At 53.5% G+C, this 16,568-nt stretch overlaps 1 protein-coding gene across 4 annotated transcripts; it reads right to left on the bottom strand.

Annotated features, from left to right (window-relative positions):
• Positions 1–11,192: 11,192 nt before the first annotated feature.
• On the bottom strand, positions 11,193–16,180 carry HAPLN2 (hyaluronan and proteoglycan link protein 2). 4 transcript variants are annotated; one of them, XM_025997332.2, is made up of 8 exons: positions 16,045–16,180; positions 15,826–15,921; positions 15,431–15,492; positions 13,392–13,501; positions 12,816–13,169; positions 12,591–12,707; positions 12,315–12,497; positions 11,193–11,994 (listed from the first exon to the last, which is right to left on the bottom strand). In XM_025997332.2, the coding sequence occupies exons 4-8, from the start codon at positions 13,477–13,479 to the stop codon at positions 11,714–11,716; spliced, it is 1,023 nt and encodes a 340-aa protein (XP_025853117.1). In that variant the 5' UTR covers positions 13,480–13,501; positions 15,431–15,492; positions 15,826–15,921; positions 16,045–16,180; the 3' UTR covers positions 11,193–11,713. The 4 variants fall into 4 exon arrangements, with proteins under 4 accessions (XP_025853117.1, XP_025853119.1, XP_025853116.1 ...); XM_025997334.2 differs by having other exon boundaries at positions 15,431–15,571; positions 16,045–16,155; XM_025997331.2 differs by having other exon boundaries at positions 15,431–15,489; positions 16,045–16,155.
• Positions 16,181–16,568: the final 388 nt, after the last annotated feature.

Below are 16,568 nucleotides of genomic sequence, written 5' to 3'. Positions count from 1 at the left end.
CCAGGGTTGTTGCTGATGAATGTGCAGCCTGGTGCCAGGGGGTGGGCCTTGAGTGCTGCCTAGCACTGGGGGACTCCTCAGAATACCAATGACACCCCCCTCTTCAGCTCCACGGCCTCCCCTTCCCTCTGCTTTCCCATGCTCTCTCTGCCCCTCCCTCTTCTCACTCCCCCTGTCCCTCCTGGGACTAGAAGCAGAGCCCCTGGCACTGACTGTGGGCAGGACAGCTAGATGCTTGAATTTTCTCCCCGGATACCTATGGTGGTACCAAGGATAGCTTGTTGGGGAATTTGATCTCCATAATCTCCAGCAGCACCCCAAAAATATCCCAAGTCATGCGGGGTGCCTGCAGTGCAAATCAACCTCAGGATCGGTCCCTGTCCTTCCATTTAGATGGCACCCAAGTCCCTCCCTCCTGTATGGGACTCTGGACTGCCCTCTGCTGATGCCCTGTCCCAGTCTTACCACTGTCTGGATTCTACTTCAAATGCTGTGGACTGGCTTCCAAAGCGCTTTTCAGAAGCTCACAATAAACTCCTCCCTAAATCCTCAAGGACCTAGGGTAGAGCTCTGGCCAATCCTTGGACACCCATGTACTGTAGAGACAGGACAGGAAGTCCTGGGGGTGGTGGGTGGTAGGGTCTTTTAGTAAAAGAAATGACCTAGGCAGGGAGGTGAGCCTAAAGAGGACAGAACAAGGTACCTGGCAGAGTCTGGGGAAGGAGAGACCTCTGTTTATTCATTTCATTAAATAAATACTAACTGAATGCCCACTATGGACCAGGCACTATTTCAGCACCAAGTCCTCTGATGGAGGCCAGAGGGATCTGGCCTTGGGGCAGATCTAAGCAGCACCTGGCAGCCCTAGGACCTCCCTTTGCTCCCCTCAGACCTTGCAACCCAACTGAAAGAGACCCCCCCACCAACAGTCTCAGCATGGGTCTATGCAGCCAGCCTGCCCCCACCAGGGCTGGGATCAGCTCCACCCGGGTCTTAAGCCCAGCCAGGCAGAGCCAGGCAACCATGTGGCTGAAATTCAATCTCAGTGGTGGCTCCCAGGTAACCACAGTTCTTGCTGTGGGGAAACCTGGCTGTGATGGGGAAAGAAGAGAAAGTGACCTTCCTTGTCACCTCCCCTCATGACTAGAAGTGTGGGCACACGTGGCATCCTGAAGGAGTCTGACCTTGATCGAGGCCAGAAGCAGCTGGGTCTGGACTGGGGCTGGTACCAGACAGTCTGTTCCAAGAGGCAGTCCCCTGGTGGGAAACCAGACGTGGTGCGGGAACAGGGAGCTGCTGCTGTGAAGGCTGGTGAGAGCCAGGACTCCAGAGGCTCCGGCCCTGAGGTCAAAGCCCTGGTTTGCCATCTGCAGCGGCCAAACCTTGTGCAGGGCTTCCTTTCTTTGAAACTCTTTCCTCTTCTGAACAACGGGCTGAAGAGTATCAATGGCACTGGGTAATGTGTACTGCACCTGGCCCATGGGTGAGCTCAGCAAAATCTAGTTCTTTCTCTTTGCTAGTCATGCACGCACATACACACATGCCCAGTGTGCACAGATCTCCTGGCCAGGAGGCCAGTGAACCAGTCCCCTGTGGGTGAGACGGAGCGTTCGTTATCTGAGAGAGGAGTCCCACCCTGAGGACTTTCCAGGGGAGGCAATGAGTGCCCCCTCGCCCCCGAGACTCTTCCAACACTTACAGCTCTGAAGACTCATACTGCAGTCTAGCTGGCACTTGCTGGGCAGGGACCTTCTGTACTATTTTTACCTGCATCTTGTCCCCTGGCCATGTGACAGCCACCATCATCCATTTCTATCCCTTCCTAAGAAGAGGCAAGAAGAACCAAGACCTCACTGAGGTCTCAGAAAGGGACCCTCGGAGACTGGCTGAAAGCAAACAGGACCAACGGAAGCAGGAAGAATTAAAGTCTGATTTCAAGTAGAACTTCCTGCCCTAGTAACAGAAGGAGAATGTCTCAGGGAAACTGAAGTATCTTCTGGACAAGGAAACAGACCCAGAGGTGGAGAGTTATCTGGGGTCACACAGCATGCCACAGGCTGACCATGACCAAAAGCAAGTCTCTTGACGGACGCCCAGGCCAGGGTTCTTGCCAGGGCCCCAGCTGTCTCTCAGGGGACAGAAATGGTGGAGGTGGGGGGGGGGGCGGTTTGCAGCCCAGCTGGCTAGCCTCCCAGCCTCCTGGGTCCTGGGGAGCTTTCCAGTCTCTGTGGAGGAGAATAATCAGTCTCCTGCCTCTCCCTCACCCCTATGGCCCCCCCACCAAGGCCAACGCTGAGGCCATGACCCAAGTTGAGGAAACAGACCCTCCCCAAGGTCCTGGCATCCCTGGCGCCCCCGCCTCCAGTGTTAGCCAGTGGTCACTGGACTCCCAGCCACAGTGGCCACTGGGAGAGCCCATCCTTCTGGTCCCTTGAGCACCTGTTCCCACTTCCCCAGACGTGGGGGTGGGGCCCAGCAGCTCAGATCCTCTCAAGGCCCTGCATGTCATGTGGGCACCTGGGTCCTCTGCAGGGGGACGTGGGAGTGGGGCTGCATGCGCACAGCTCCAAGCGCTGCCACAGCTGTGCTGGCAGAATGGTGGCTTTGAGAACTTCTGAAAGGGGCCAGGAAGCGTGGGACACTGGCCCAGACGAGGGAGGGCTCCTGCAGCTGAAGGCCTCAGGGTGGGCAGGGGAGGTGGGGTGGTGAGGAGGCAGGCTGAACGGCACCACATCTAGGGGAGCCCCTGAGTGGACAGAACTTTGCAGCCAGGGAGCAAAGTCCTATGCTCAGAGGGCATCCCAGACTGTTCCCCAAAGAACAGCTGAAGGAACTGGAGGGCTCGGCCCTGAGAACATCCAGATCTCCTTCTGGAGAAAGCTGTCCCATCTGCAGGCTCCTCGCAGCCCCCTTCCCTACAGCCCAGGGTGAGAGACCTCTCAGGTTTTCTGAAGAGCAGGCACTCATGCTGCAGGCCTCAGTTTCTTCACCTGTAAAATGGCAGCAGCTTGTTTTCTGGCTTTGACGTTGGAACTACATAAATATATTATATAATTGAAACAGAATTAAATTCAGAATAATGAAGTTAATTTTAGGCTAAATTAAGAAGCAGAACAGGGATGCAATTCCTAAAAATCTGAAACAAAGTGAGACAAGCGCCCGTGATTGTACTTGGAGCTGGAAGCAAAGCCACATGGAAGAATTTTCTTTCAAGTGATTATGAAACTGAGCATTTTGACTATTCATCCCTAAGAACGAAAAGAACTGCAGAGAAATCATAATGTTGGCTTGACATTTCAAAACGCACTATTTATTGGGATAATGCAAACAAATAATTATAGTAATGGTGTTTGGAACTCTGAGTTTCAGCGTGAGGAAAGGAGAGTTAAGCTAAACTGCTAATCTTTCACGTGAACTGAAGACAACAGCATGAGCTCACGATTTATATGTCTGTGAAAAAGGCTTAGAAGCAGTGACACACTGCTTCCCCCCCCCCCCCCCCATTAATGCTGAGTGCTCCTGGGATCCAGACGACCGACCGTCTCTAAATAGTACTTTCCACTTCCAGGAACCAGGCCTCTTCAGGATGTCCCAGTCAGGGGCAGGACAGCTTGTCACACTTGCAAATAAAGGAAGTTTGGGGACTCAGGTCAGGTCATGTCAAAGGGACCCAGCAGCCACATTGTGGAGACTCTCACTGGCCAGGATGACATGTCAGCATTAAAATGAATAAATCCCATAAGAGATGGAAGCACATCAAATCTATAAAGTCCAAGAATTCATCATGATACTAAACAAGAAAATCCCTGATCACCTTTGCACACTGATGGGGGCATGGACTCACAGTTGTGAAGATTAAGAGGGTGTAGCAGACCCTGTTAGTGTCCCCTTACTGGCCTGTGTCCCCTTACTGGCCACCTAAACAAGCCACAGGCCCCAGACTTCCTGAGGATTTTTTCTGACTGGGCAGGTACACTGGGCCCAAGAACACAACGAGTCAGACGCGTGTAGGAGTTGATGGCCTGGAAACAGCCTCCGCCAGTGACAGAGGGGGAGCCTGCAGACTAGAAGCCCCACCCCGCCCCCCTCTCCCTTCACTCTCAGCAGCTTTGAGCTCCAGCTGGGCACCTGTTCCAGGTGATTGGACTGTTTGCTCAATGATTTGTTGGATTCTCTCCCTTCCTGGACTCACTGTCTTATTAAGACCTGGGGGTTCAAAGCCTGCACATACATATGGGTGGACACAACGGCAATCCCAGGTGGAATGTGTGATTGGGTGAGACTGCTCAGAGAGCAGGAAGCCAGGCTCCCAGATGCCCTGTGTCTGTGTGGCACCCATGCCTCTCTCTCAGTGCCTCTGTGATCAGGCCAATCAGGCTTCAGAGGAGGAAGTCCAGGCCTGCTTCATGGATGGATCAGTCTGGTGCACTGATGTGAGCTGACCCGGGATGGAGGCTGGGGAGGGAGTTCAGGCAGCACACTGGCCACTCTTGTCTGCAGGGGGAGAGGTGACTTGGGAGAGGTCTATTGGACTCTTGAGCGGTGGCACATGGTTTGGCGGGCTGGTCAGGCCAGGAAAGGGCAGGACAGGAAGGGCGGAGATAAGGAAGTGGAGCGAGAGCCATGGATGGACTTGCAGGAGCGGGCATTGTTTTTACAGCAGTACCATTAAGGAGCATTCACTGCAGGGGAACGTTGGACAGCCAGGAGACAGGAGACTCCAGGGGATACCAGCCAGACTCTGTCCTTCCCCCATGCCAGTGCCTGTGTGAGGGCCCATGAATGGAGTGGCTATGGCAGTGGGTAGAAGTCTGCATGGTTCCCTCTCATTAAGGCCACCTGACGTGGCGGCAGCACAGACAGGTGCTGAGCCCTCACATGGCGCCATCCCTCAGGGAGTTCAACCAGCCACTGGGAAGCATGTTGACTACAGTGTCTCTCTTACAGTCTGGATGGGAGGGCAATGTTTCCTTCCTGGGACTATGCACATTCTGAGTATGAATTTGCCTTCCCTGCCCAAGTGCCTTGGCCAGTACCAATATTCAAGGTCATGAAGGAGATGGCTTATACTTATGAGACCCCATATAGTATCACCTCTAACCAAGGGGATACACTTTAAAGTAAAGGAGATGCGACAATGGCCACAAGACCACAGCATCCATTGACCCTACCATGTATCACATCACCTTGAAATTGCCAACCCTGGGAGTGCTTTAGTATGACCTCGTTACAGCACATCTAAATACCAGCTTGGGGAAAACATCCTCTGAAATCAGAGTACTGGACTTCAAAATGCAGTCTACATTTTGAACCAACGGCTATTATATGGTGCTGTAGCCCACAGAGCTAGAAGTCACGGATACAAGAACCAAGGGTTGGAAAGAGCAATAATTTCTCACCATCATCCCGAGTGACCCATGTGAAGATTCGTGCTTCCTATACCTATAAATGTAGACTCTGTAGGATTAGAAGCCCTAGTCCTTAGGGTGGGAGATGTGTCTGCCAGAGGCTACTGTAAGGGTACCACCAGACCTAAGGTACTAGCAGCCTCTGGGTCCTTTTGGGTACCTCATGCCAATTCACCAACACGCAAAGAAAAGGATTATACTGGCAAAGACTTTTGTCCTTTTTTTAAAGATTTTATTTTATGTTTAAGATTTTATTTATTTATTCATAGACACAGAGAGAGGGGCAGAGACACAGACAGAGGGAGAAGCAGGCTCCATGCAGGAAGCCTGATGTGGGACTCGATCCCGGGTCTCCAGGATCACACCCCAGGCTGCAGGCGCCGCCAAACCGCTGTGCCACCGGGGCTGCCCTTTTTTAAGATTTTAAAAGTGTATTTATTCACGAGAGACACCCAGAGAGAGGCAGAGATACAGGCAGTGGGAGAAGCAGGCTCCCTGTGGCGAGCCAAACACAGGACCCAATCCCAGGACCCCAGGATCACAACCCAAGCCAAAGGAAGACGCTCAATCACTGAGCCACCCAGGCACCCCAAAACATTTACTCTTGACGAGCCCATACCCGGTGGTAAGTATGATGGCAGGTGCAGCCATGCTGGCCTGTCAAGGGCATGGGAAGTAAAGGCCTTCAGGGATGAAAGTCTGGGTTTTTCTGTGAAAGCCCTGTGGACAACAGATGAACCATGGAGGAAGATGTGGAATATTGATAATGGTCACCGCCCCGGAGCCACCCGCTGCAGCAACTATTGGAACTTGTCCCACTAACCCTCCTGTCATAAGACTCTGTTTTCTTTCTTTCTTTTTTAAGATTTTATTTATTTATCCATGAGAGACACAGAGAGAGAGAGAGAGGCAGAGACACAGGCAGAGGGAGAAGCAGGCTCCATGCAGGGAGCCTGAAATGAGACTCGATCCCGGGTCTCCAGGATCACGCCCTGGGCTGAAGGCCGTGCTAAACCACTGGGCCCCCTGGGGCTGCCCATAAAACTCTCTTTTCAAGAATTAAAAATGGTGCCCAGCCACAGCCTTGGAGAGTCAGTGACAGGACACGGTGGACAGGGGGACACATGGGTCTGAGCAGTGGGGAGGGTGGACCACAGCTGTGACCCGACCCTCCAGTATTTGTCTCCATAGGCAGACGGTAGCATCTGGGATTCTGTCTGGTGTCTTTTTTCTCACTGTGGGAGCATGTGTGCACTCAGAGCTAGCCAGGAATGCTAACGGGTCAGTGCTCCCAGAAGCAGCCCTCGGCTTTCAGGCAGGAAGTTGACACATATGACCCTGCTGTCTGCCCATCAGGTGGGATTCTCTGAGACAGGCTCCACACTGCCTTCCAGGGATCCCTTGGCAGGACTGGGCCAATCGCTCCGGCCACTCTATCTCACAGCCTTTGCCGGCTTCCTCTTCCCTCCTGCCTTGCTTCCCCAGTCCCCCACTGGTGCATTTTAGCCTGACCCCCCAGATAAACTGCTTGTACTGAAATCTTTGACTCAACATTGGTTTCAGGGAACCCCATGGTCTTAGTCAGCTCAGGCTGCTGTAACAAGTTACCATAGCCTGGATGGTTTGTTTATTTATTTGTTTGTTTGTTTATTTATTTATTTATTTTAAGATTTTATTTATTTATTCATGAAAGACACAGAGAGGCAGAGACATAGGCAGAGGGAAAAGCAGGCTCCACGCAGGAAGTCCAATGTGGGACTGGATCCCAGGACCCCGGGATTTCGACCTGAGCCAAAGGCAGATGCTCAACCAACTGAGCCACCCAGGTGCCCCAGCCTGGATGGTTTAAACAACAAACACATACTTCTCTCATCCCTGGAGGCCAGGAGACCTGGTATCTGGTGAGGGCTGGCTTCCTGCAGACGTCTGCCTTCTCACTGAAGTCTGCAAGGAGAGAGCAAGCTCTCCCAAATCTCTTCTTATAAGGGCACTAATATCATCGTGGGATTACCTTCCAAAGGCCCCATGTCCAAAACCACCACACTGGGGATTAGGGCTTTAATATATGGATTTGGGTGATGCAAACACTCATTCCACAGTACCTATTTAAGACAAATGGGAAAAAAAAATAAGACAAATGGGAGAGAACCAGGCATTAACTCTACCTTTCCTGAATGGGTTCTAAGCCAGAGTGACAGTAATTGCTGAGGGATATTTTTCCATATGGGACAATTCATAATAATAAAGGAAGAGGAGAGACACAATTAGAACATCTCCATTTTGTCCTCCTAATGAAATAATGCATCTAGACCATGGTCACCGTAGCCATCAGATAAAAAGGCTATGGGTAAAGATGTGTCTGCATCCTAATCCCTGAAACCCTTGTTTGGAAAAAGGGTCTCTGTGGATGTAATTCATTATATGAATTTATTCCCAAAATTCAGTTTAATGTGTCTGCATTGCTCCTATCTCTGTCTGTGGTCGTATTTCATGAAAAGGAGGAGGCAACATGACCACAGACACAGAGATAGGAGCAATGCAGCCAGAGACACTGAGGAATGTCACCTGCCACTGAAGATGGAAGAAGCAAGGAAGAATTCTCTCAGAGTCTACACAGAGGGAGGGCCACAATGCCAACACTCTGAGTTTAGACTTCTGGCCTCCAGAACAGTAGAAAAATATATTTCTGGCTCATAAACCACCACGTTTGTGGTAATGTGTTGCAGCAGCCTGCGTAACTGGTACAAGCAACTTTGTGAGTGGATCAGGCTGACAGCAGCAGAATTAACTGACCAGTCGTAGCATCAACAACCAGACACCGCATACCTCCGGATCTGACAACAGAGGAAATACAGTCTTACTTATGAAATACTCCTGGGAAAAAAGTTAATGCATGTTTAATCAAACTGTGAAATATATGGGACTCCTGGGTGGCTCAGTGGTTGAGTGTCTGCCTTTAGGTCAGGGCGTGATCCCGGAGTCCCAGGATTGAGTCCCACATCAGGCTTTCTGCATGGAGCCTGCTTCTCCCTTTGCCTATGTCTCTGCCTCTCTCTGTGTGTGTCTCTTATGAATGAATAAATAAAATCTTAGAAAAACAAACAGTGAAATATAATGACAGGGACAGAGGAACATGTGAAATGACACAACAGGGATACACTCACAGCCAGATCTAGAACATGGGAGACTCGACAGGGAAACAGTCCAGTTTCCTAAATAAACAAAAATGGCATAGAAAACATAAAGGAAAAAGTATTACAGTCTAAAAAGATATTTTTAAGAAATTAACCAAGAGGCGCAGGAGTGGCTAAGTTGGTTTAGCATCCAACTCTTGATTTTGGCTCAGGTCATGATCTCAGGATCCTGAGATCCAGACACTCAGCGAGGAGTCTGCTTGAGATTCTCACTCTGCCCCTTCTCTCACTTGCGTGTGCTTACTCTCTCTCTCTCTCATGCTCTCTAAATGAATAAATAAAATATTTTAAAAAATAAACAAAGTTAATCAAATGCAATGTATAGCCCTTGGATGCTGGTTTGGGCAAATCAACTATAAAATGGTATTTTTTTTAGACATTTAAGGGAAACTGATCATGAAGTATATATTAGATAATGTCAATTGGGGGAATATGATAACAGAATTAGTTATCTTTTAAAGTCACTGTATGTTAGACATACATAGCATGTATGTGAAGATTAATAGGAAATAATAAGCTGTCTGAGATTTGCTTTAAAATACTCCAGCGGGATCCCTGGGTGGCGCAGCGGTTTGGCGCCTGCCTTTGGCCCAGGGCACGATCCTGGAGACCCGGGATCGAATCCCACATCAGGCTCCCGGTGCATGGAGCCTGCTTCTTCCTCCGCCTGTGTCTCTGCCTCTCTCTCTCTCTCTGTGACTATCATAAATAAATAAAAAAAAATAAAAATTAAAATACTCCAGCATGGGCAGCCCGGGTGGCTCAGGGGTTTAGCGCTGCCTTCAGCCAGGGTGTGATCCTGGAGACCCAGGACTGAGTCCCACATTGGGCTCCCTGCATGGAGCCTGCTTCTCCCTCCACCTGTGTCTCTGCCTCTCTCTGTGTCTCTCATGAATAAATAAATAAAATCTTAAAAAAATAATACTCCAGCACAAACGACCACAAGTGAGGGAATTCATGAAACCAGAAAGGAGGAATTTTGGTCAAGCTGGATGATGAAGTGGTTCACTATCCTTTCTCTCTTTTCTTGCGTATGTTTGAAGTTCTCCATAATAAAAACATTGTAATAGTAGTGTGGGGCGTAGTTGTAGAAATTAGTGGGCATGTGTTTTCATGGGTGAAAATATAAAACTTTGGGATGCCTGGATGGCTCAGTGGTTCAGTGTCTGCCTTTGGCTGAGGTCATGATCCTGGGGTCCTGGGATCGAGTCCTGCATCAGGCTACCTGCAGGGAGCCTGCTTCTCCCTCTGCCTATGTCTCTGCCTCTCTGTGTGTCTCTCGTGAATAAGTAAATAAAATCTTTAAAAAAGAGAGAGAGAGAGAGAGAGATTTGCAGCAAATGGAAAGTCCTGTGACCATTTTTTATGCAGTCTCTTGACAAAGTCGAGGGCATCACACAGAAGGGAAGCCATCTTCCTTCAGGGAAGCTTCTGGGTCCAGCGTCTTGGCTTTCTGGGGCTCTGACTCCGTACAGACTATAACTTAGAAAACCCAGAAGAGCCGGGGAGGAGTGGGTGCCCACCAGTCTGCCCGCCCTGATGCCTGTGGTGGAACTGGGGCTGATCCTGTACATACTGGCGGTTGTACTTCCAGGCCTGAGTAGGTTGCTCTTTTCTGCCCCCTTTTGGTTAAGCAAGGCCATGGGATTCGTTCTAGAGAAACAGCTGTCGTCGGGAGAGACCGGTGTCTCTCTGCGCTGCAGCTATTCATTGCAGGTATAAGACCTTTCAGAGCTCTTCTTACTTTTCCCTTCTGGTGTGCTGACCGGCAGCATTTAGGATGGTGGCTGTCTGATCAGCTTGGGTCCCTGAATAACTAAAATGAGAAGAACCCCCTTGTTGACCATGATGCACAGGTGGCCTAAGGGAGAAGTAATGTTTGAAACCACTGCTGTTTGGAGGTTGTTATCACAGTGTAGCTGAGCATATCCTGATGAACACAGTGCCACACAGCAAGCAAACCCCTACAGGCTACTTGGGAAGAACTCCAATAATAATGATGGCTGATGTTCTGTTGTCATTAGTGTTCTTATCATCATAATCATCAGTCATCACAGGTACCATCCCCAGAGTGCCTCTGATGTGTGCCAGGCCTGTGGCACCCCGCGAATGCATTGTCTCAGTCACCGCTCACAGCAAACTCCAGAGGGAGAGATTCTTATCCCACGGCCAAGATGAGGAAAGCAAAGCTTAGGAACTCCCACAAACACCCCATTTGCCGTGTGAGAGCTCCTGAAGATGTCATTCGTTCCTTTATATAAAAATCCCACGGGATGAATTCTCTTTAGCAATTACAGCAAGAACCCGCCTGGAAAACAATTTCCCCACTCCTATCAAGCACCATTTGAAAGTCCGTACCCTTTGCTCCAGTAATTATTCACTAGCCCAAGCTTGCTGCGGTGGAGTTATATTGCCCGAACAGCAAAATGAATAACAAATTAATTCATTAATTAAAATAATATACAAAAGAAAAAGGAGTTAATGACATTTGATCTTGTCTGTCGAGTTATTGGTGCGTTTCCTTTCTCCAGGCGTTAACGATGCTCCGGGTCCAGCTCCCAGTCTCGCCCCGGGTGGGTGGGGGTGACCGCTCAAGCTCTCAGGTGTCGGCCGAGGACCCAGGTGGGTGGCGGGTTGGTCCCCTCCTCCCGCGCTGGGTCCGTTTGCCGCCAGCTGCGTAGCGGTCCGAGGGTCCCCCACAGGAAAGGAGACGGGCAGGATACAGACCCATCCTGAAGCACGTTCAAGACCATTCGGCTCCGTTCGTTCGGTCGTGCCCGGCGGGGGAGCCTGCGGGTGTGAACCCGAGTCCGGCGGGTGCGCGGCGCCCCCGCGTGGGGCCCCGCGCAACAGCACCGCGCGTTCTCCCGCGTCCACGTCGACCTAGGGTCGCGGTGCCTGCTGCGCGCCTCGGCCTGTGGGGCCCTCTCCCCGCCCCCCACGGTCAGGCAGGTCCGCCCCGCCACTGCCCCACCAGTCCCGTGCTGCCCGCCCGCGCCCAGCAGCGGCCCGGTCCGCGCTTCCGAGGGTCCTGCCGGGCGCCGCCACTCGCCCTCCCGCCCGGCCCGCCGGGACCCCGGGACCCCGGGACCTGCGCCCGGGGCGGCGGCCCTACTCCGAGTAGCAGTAGGTCCCGAAGGCCGCCTGCTGGGCTCGTGGGAAGCCGAAGCTGCGCACGCCGGGGTCGGGGAGGCCCCCGCAGCGCGGCCGCGGCGACGTGATGGGGAAGCGCACGCTGCCGTCCGCCAGCCAGCCGCCGTCGCACTGGTCCAGCCCCGAGAACTTCCAGGCGGCGTACAGGTGCCCGACCTTGGCCACCGTGGCCCCGCGCCGCCGGCACGCCGCGTGCGCTTCAGACAGGGTCAGCCGCCCGGGCACGAAGAACACGTGGCCTGGGGAGCGGAGCGCGTCACCCCTGGCCGGGCCGGACCCACCCCAGATCCTCCTCTTCGACCCTCCCCCGGATCCTCCCCGGGCGGAGCCTGGGTAGCAGAGCGGGTGCCGAAGAGGCGTGAGGGGGGCAGGGGGCGGAGGGAGCCTGGCGGGCAGCGTGGCGGTCGGCACCACGCAGGGACTCCGCGGCGAGCGCCGGCCCCCTCCCGCGGTGCGCATCTCGCCCGCGCCGCGTTCCGCAGACCCCTGGGCCCCACATCCTCGTCGGAGCTGCAGCGGGGAGGAGGGGCTCTCATCCCCCGCCCCCCTGCGTCCTCACCTGCTGTCATCGAAGTGAAGCAGAAGGCGTCGTAGCGGTCGCGGTGCCGGTCGCGGGGTCCGTAGCTGCGGATCCCCGGCCGCCCCCGGCCGCCGCACGGGGCCCGCGCCGTGAGCACCGGGTAGCGCACCGAGCCCTCGAGCAGCCAGCCCGCGTTGCACCAGTCCAGGCCCTCGGTCCACGCTGGCGGGCAGGGGGAGACGAGGTCGCGGGTCAGAGGTGTCCCCGCAGGAGCCTGACCCAAGCTCGCCCCGCGGGGCCGGGTCGGCCGCTCACCCTGGTACAGCTGGGCGTAGGTGGCCAGACGCCCGTCCTGCTCCTCGCACGCCTGCTTCGCTTCATAGTAATTGAACTGGTACCGGCCTCGGCTGGGCTGGTACGGAAACACCACACCTGGGGGGAGGCGGACAGCTTAGGAAGAGCCGGCAGACAGGGGGGAGGGTGGGGGACGCAGCCCGGGGAGACCCGAAGAGGAGGGGGCCAGGAACCCAAGGGCCTTACCCTCCAGGCTCAAGGTCAGCGCCACGCTCTCGTCCTCGATGCCGTTGATGAGCTCACAGCGGTACCTGCCCTCGTCCTCCAAGCGCACGCCCTCGATGACCAGGGAGGCGTCCAGCCGATGCCCCCTCCGCATCCTGGCGCGTCCCCCCAGGGGCCCGTAGCCACGGGCGTGCAGGCCGTTGGTGACGAGGATCAGCACTTCCCGGAGCTCCCCGGGCTCCACTTTGCTCCAGCGCACCTTGTAGCTGGGAGGCTGGGCGCCCAGGACGCAGGGCAGCGTGGCCGTGGCCCCACGACGAGAGTGAATGACCTCGTGGATGGGGGGCAGGAGGTAGTGGGGGCTAGGGTGGGGTGCTGAGCAGAGGGGGGCCACAGTGGCAGGAACCCCCTGACCCTCACTACAAGTGCCCATCCAGACCCTGCTCCCCAGACTCCCCCAACCCGCGTCTCCATTGCACACTCACCAAAGGCTCTCCTGGAGCACCTCCAACGGCTGCCCTGCCCTAGCCACCATCCGCACACTTGAAGCCTCTCCCCCACCTTCCCCCAGATTCTGGGCGGGGCTTGGGGTCTTACCTGAGTCCCCCAGGGCTTTGTGGAAGATGGTGAAGGCCCAAGGGAGAAGGAACTGACAGAGTGCTGGGAGACTGAGCAGGCCTGGCATGATGGGAGTCAGCCCAGCGTGTCTGCAGAGTGCAAAGAGCAGGCATTTCTTGGGACTAAGGGAAGGGGAGAAGGGAGCAGGCTTGGAGATGAACTCCCATCCATTGGGGATCCCTTGGTGTGTGTGGGGGGGGAATGTCCAGCTGGAAAGCAAGTGGGCAGAGAAGGCGCCTGGACCAGCAAAAGGAAGGTGATGGGGAAGGGACAGTAGCAAACCCCTTTCCCCAGGCCTGGGGCTCTCTTCTGTACACCACCAAGGTCCAGCCCCCCTCCTGGCACCATCCTCCAGCAAAGCCAGAGGACACACGTTCTTGTCACTCTCCTGCTTAAAGCATTGGCTCCCTTTGCCTTGAGGATAAAGTCCGGTCTCTGGACCAGCTTCCAAGGCCTTCTGGGATCCCGCCTCTCCCAGAGCCTTCCACATCACCTCCCATCCGCTGTGCCTCCGCACATGGGCTCCAGACACTGGGCTCCAGACACGTTGGACTGGCTCCCAAAGAAGCCGGATTCACTCTGCCGGCATCACTGTGAGCCTCACCTCCTCTGGGAAATCTTTCCTCTTCCCTGGTTGGCCAGACTATAGTGCACCGCACCTGCTCTTCTGCTTCCCCTACTGCACTGTCCTGGGCATTCCTCTTTGGAAGTGCTTTTATTAGCAGCTGAACTAACTGTGAATTTGGAAGTAATACCTATGCGCATATAGACTTTATCAGTGAGGTTTCTGGTGATTATACAGTTATAGAAACTAATTCCAAACACAATTGTCTACTTCAGCAGTGGAGTTCCCTTTTCTTTTTCTTTTTTAAAATTTTATTTTATGAAGTAGGCTCCATACCCACTGTGGGGCTCAAACTCATGACCCTGAAATCAAGAGTCGCAGGCTCTAGGGACTGAGCCAGCCAGGCACTCCAATTTTTCACTTCTTTATTGTATCTGTTCTTTATCAACTTGGCCATTTTTTTAAAGATTTTATTTATTTATTCATGAGAGACAGAGAGAGAGAGAGAGACAGAGAGAGAGAGAGAGAGGCAGAGACACAGGCAGAGGGAGAAGCAGGCTCCATGCAAAGAGCCTGATGTGGGACTCGATCGCGATCCCGAGGGCTCCAGGATCACACCCTGAGCTGCAGGCAGCACTAAACCGATGCGCCACCGGGGTTGCCCCAACTTGGCCATTTTTTAAAAATTGGACTCAGGACCCTTTCACCTAGCTTTACTCATTTTCTAATCCTGATTCCTCCAAGTCCTAATTGCATGGCTTTGAGTGAGTTATTTACTTCTCTCTGCCTCAATGTCCTCATCAGTAAACATGAAAATAATAATTCCCACCTATCTCACCAAAGGAAGATGCGTAAAATGCTTAAAATCGTGTCTGGCATGTAGTAGGTGCCATGCATGTGTTAGCTATTATCTGCAGCACCCTGCAGAGTTTCTGGCACAATAGTAAGTGCTAAATAAATGTGTGTGCATGTTAATGAATGAGCCCACAGTAAGGATTCTGGGAAGGAGAGCTGGGACTGGGGGGAAGAAAATACTGTAGCGGGGAGACAGGCGAAGAACCTTGGGGCTGAGCCCATCCTCCTGCAAATGAAGGCCACACCACACGAGGTGGAAGAAATGGGGGCTGTGGTCACAGAGGGCTGGGGGAAGAGGCTGGTGAGCCACGCCCAGCACTTCCCTTGTGTACCTTCCATTTACTCCTCTCAGCAATGGCCTAAAGTGGGAAGGATTAGGAATCCCCTTTCACGCCTGCTCAAACAAAGGTGCACAAATTATAGGAGACTTGACTGAGGTCACACAATAAGAGGAGGGTTTCCTGGGATTTGAACCAGATTTAAACGCAGGCTCAAGCTCTTAACCAGTGGTCTGTATTTCTGTATTTCCAAGCAACCCTCACATACCCTCTTTGTAGCCTCTGCAGAGAATGAGAGCTCCCACAGCCCCAGTGCCTACCTGTTAGAAGCCGATCTCTTCACAGAGCTGGGAGCCACAGGGACTGGCAGCTTTGTGGCCTGCTTCAGGAAGAGATTCCAGTGAAGGAGTTGTCTGGCCCCTGGCAGGTCCAAGCACCTTAGAGCTGCGGCACTTGGGCACCTGATCAACGGAGTGGCTCCTTTTGACCTTTGAGGAACGGCTTCTGCCCTGAGCTCGCAGAAGCAGCCAAAGTGCCAAGAACTTTTCCACCTGTCACTGCACTAAGCGAGGCTGAGTGACCAGTGTCCAGCCTGTGACCTGGCACTATACCTGCACTGCTCACCATCCTGGGCCTGGGGAAGGTGTGGGGCTTGGGACCAGGGGTGGGGACCCCCAAAAGGGATAGAGTAAAGGAGGCATCCAGGAAGGTTTACCTGGAGGACTGTGGAGGATGGGGTGCCTTGTTTCTTCTAGATGCTCTTGGCCGGAGAAAGAGCAGACTGGCTGGCAGGGATGAAGACGTTGGGCCGCTGTGTGTGAGGATCAAGTACAGATGAGCTCACAGACCCATGGTCAAGCTCCCGCTGTCTCCGATTTTCTACATGGGCCTCATCCAAGCAGCACCCCCTCCTCTTGCCCCACAAAGTCCTCACCTCTGTCCTCTGGAGCCTGGGTGCGCATTGCCTATGGGAAGAGACTCTCAAGGTGGGAGCCAGACTTCCAGGACCTCTAGCTGCTTCAAGAAACTGGTCCCTTCTGTCCAGCCCCCTGTCTGTCCTTTCCTTCCCTGACCCCACCCCATCGGAAGCACAATTTCCCATTGTCTCTGTCTTTCCCTCTATTGTTGAATAACAGGGGCCCTTTCTTTATCCTGGCAACGAATGGCAACGAAATGTCAACAGCTGGGGATGTGGGATGCAGGACCGGCTGGCACACACCACCGGAAAACGACCCGGATAGGGGTAAGCTCAGAACAGGACAGATATCCCCAGGGAAAGAGAATGAGGGTGGGGATGGTGGTTGGTGAGAAGGTGGAAATGGGGCCCCTCCCATACTCCAAGCTTCAAGCCTCTGAAGAGCTGTGTGGTGTGAGGCCAGGGATGGCTGGGCTCCATGGGGGGCCAGGGTCAATGGTTGGAATTGCAGTGGGAGAGATGGCAGGCGACAGCAAGGAGGG

The sequence above is a fragment of the Vulpes vulpes genome, chromosome 13 (genome assembly GCF_048418805.1).
Source record: "Vulpes vulpes isolate BD-2025 chromosome 13, VulVul3, whole genome shotgun sequence".
Taxonomy (NCBI): domain Eukaryota; kingdom Metazoa; phylum Chordata; class Mammalia; order Carnivora; family Canidae; genus Vulpes; species Vulpes vulpes.
The sequence above is the reverse complement of the archived record's forward strand: the minus strand, read 5'-3'. Positions and strand labels throughout refer to the sequence as shown.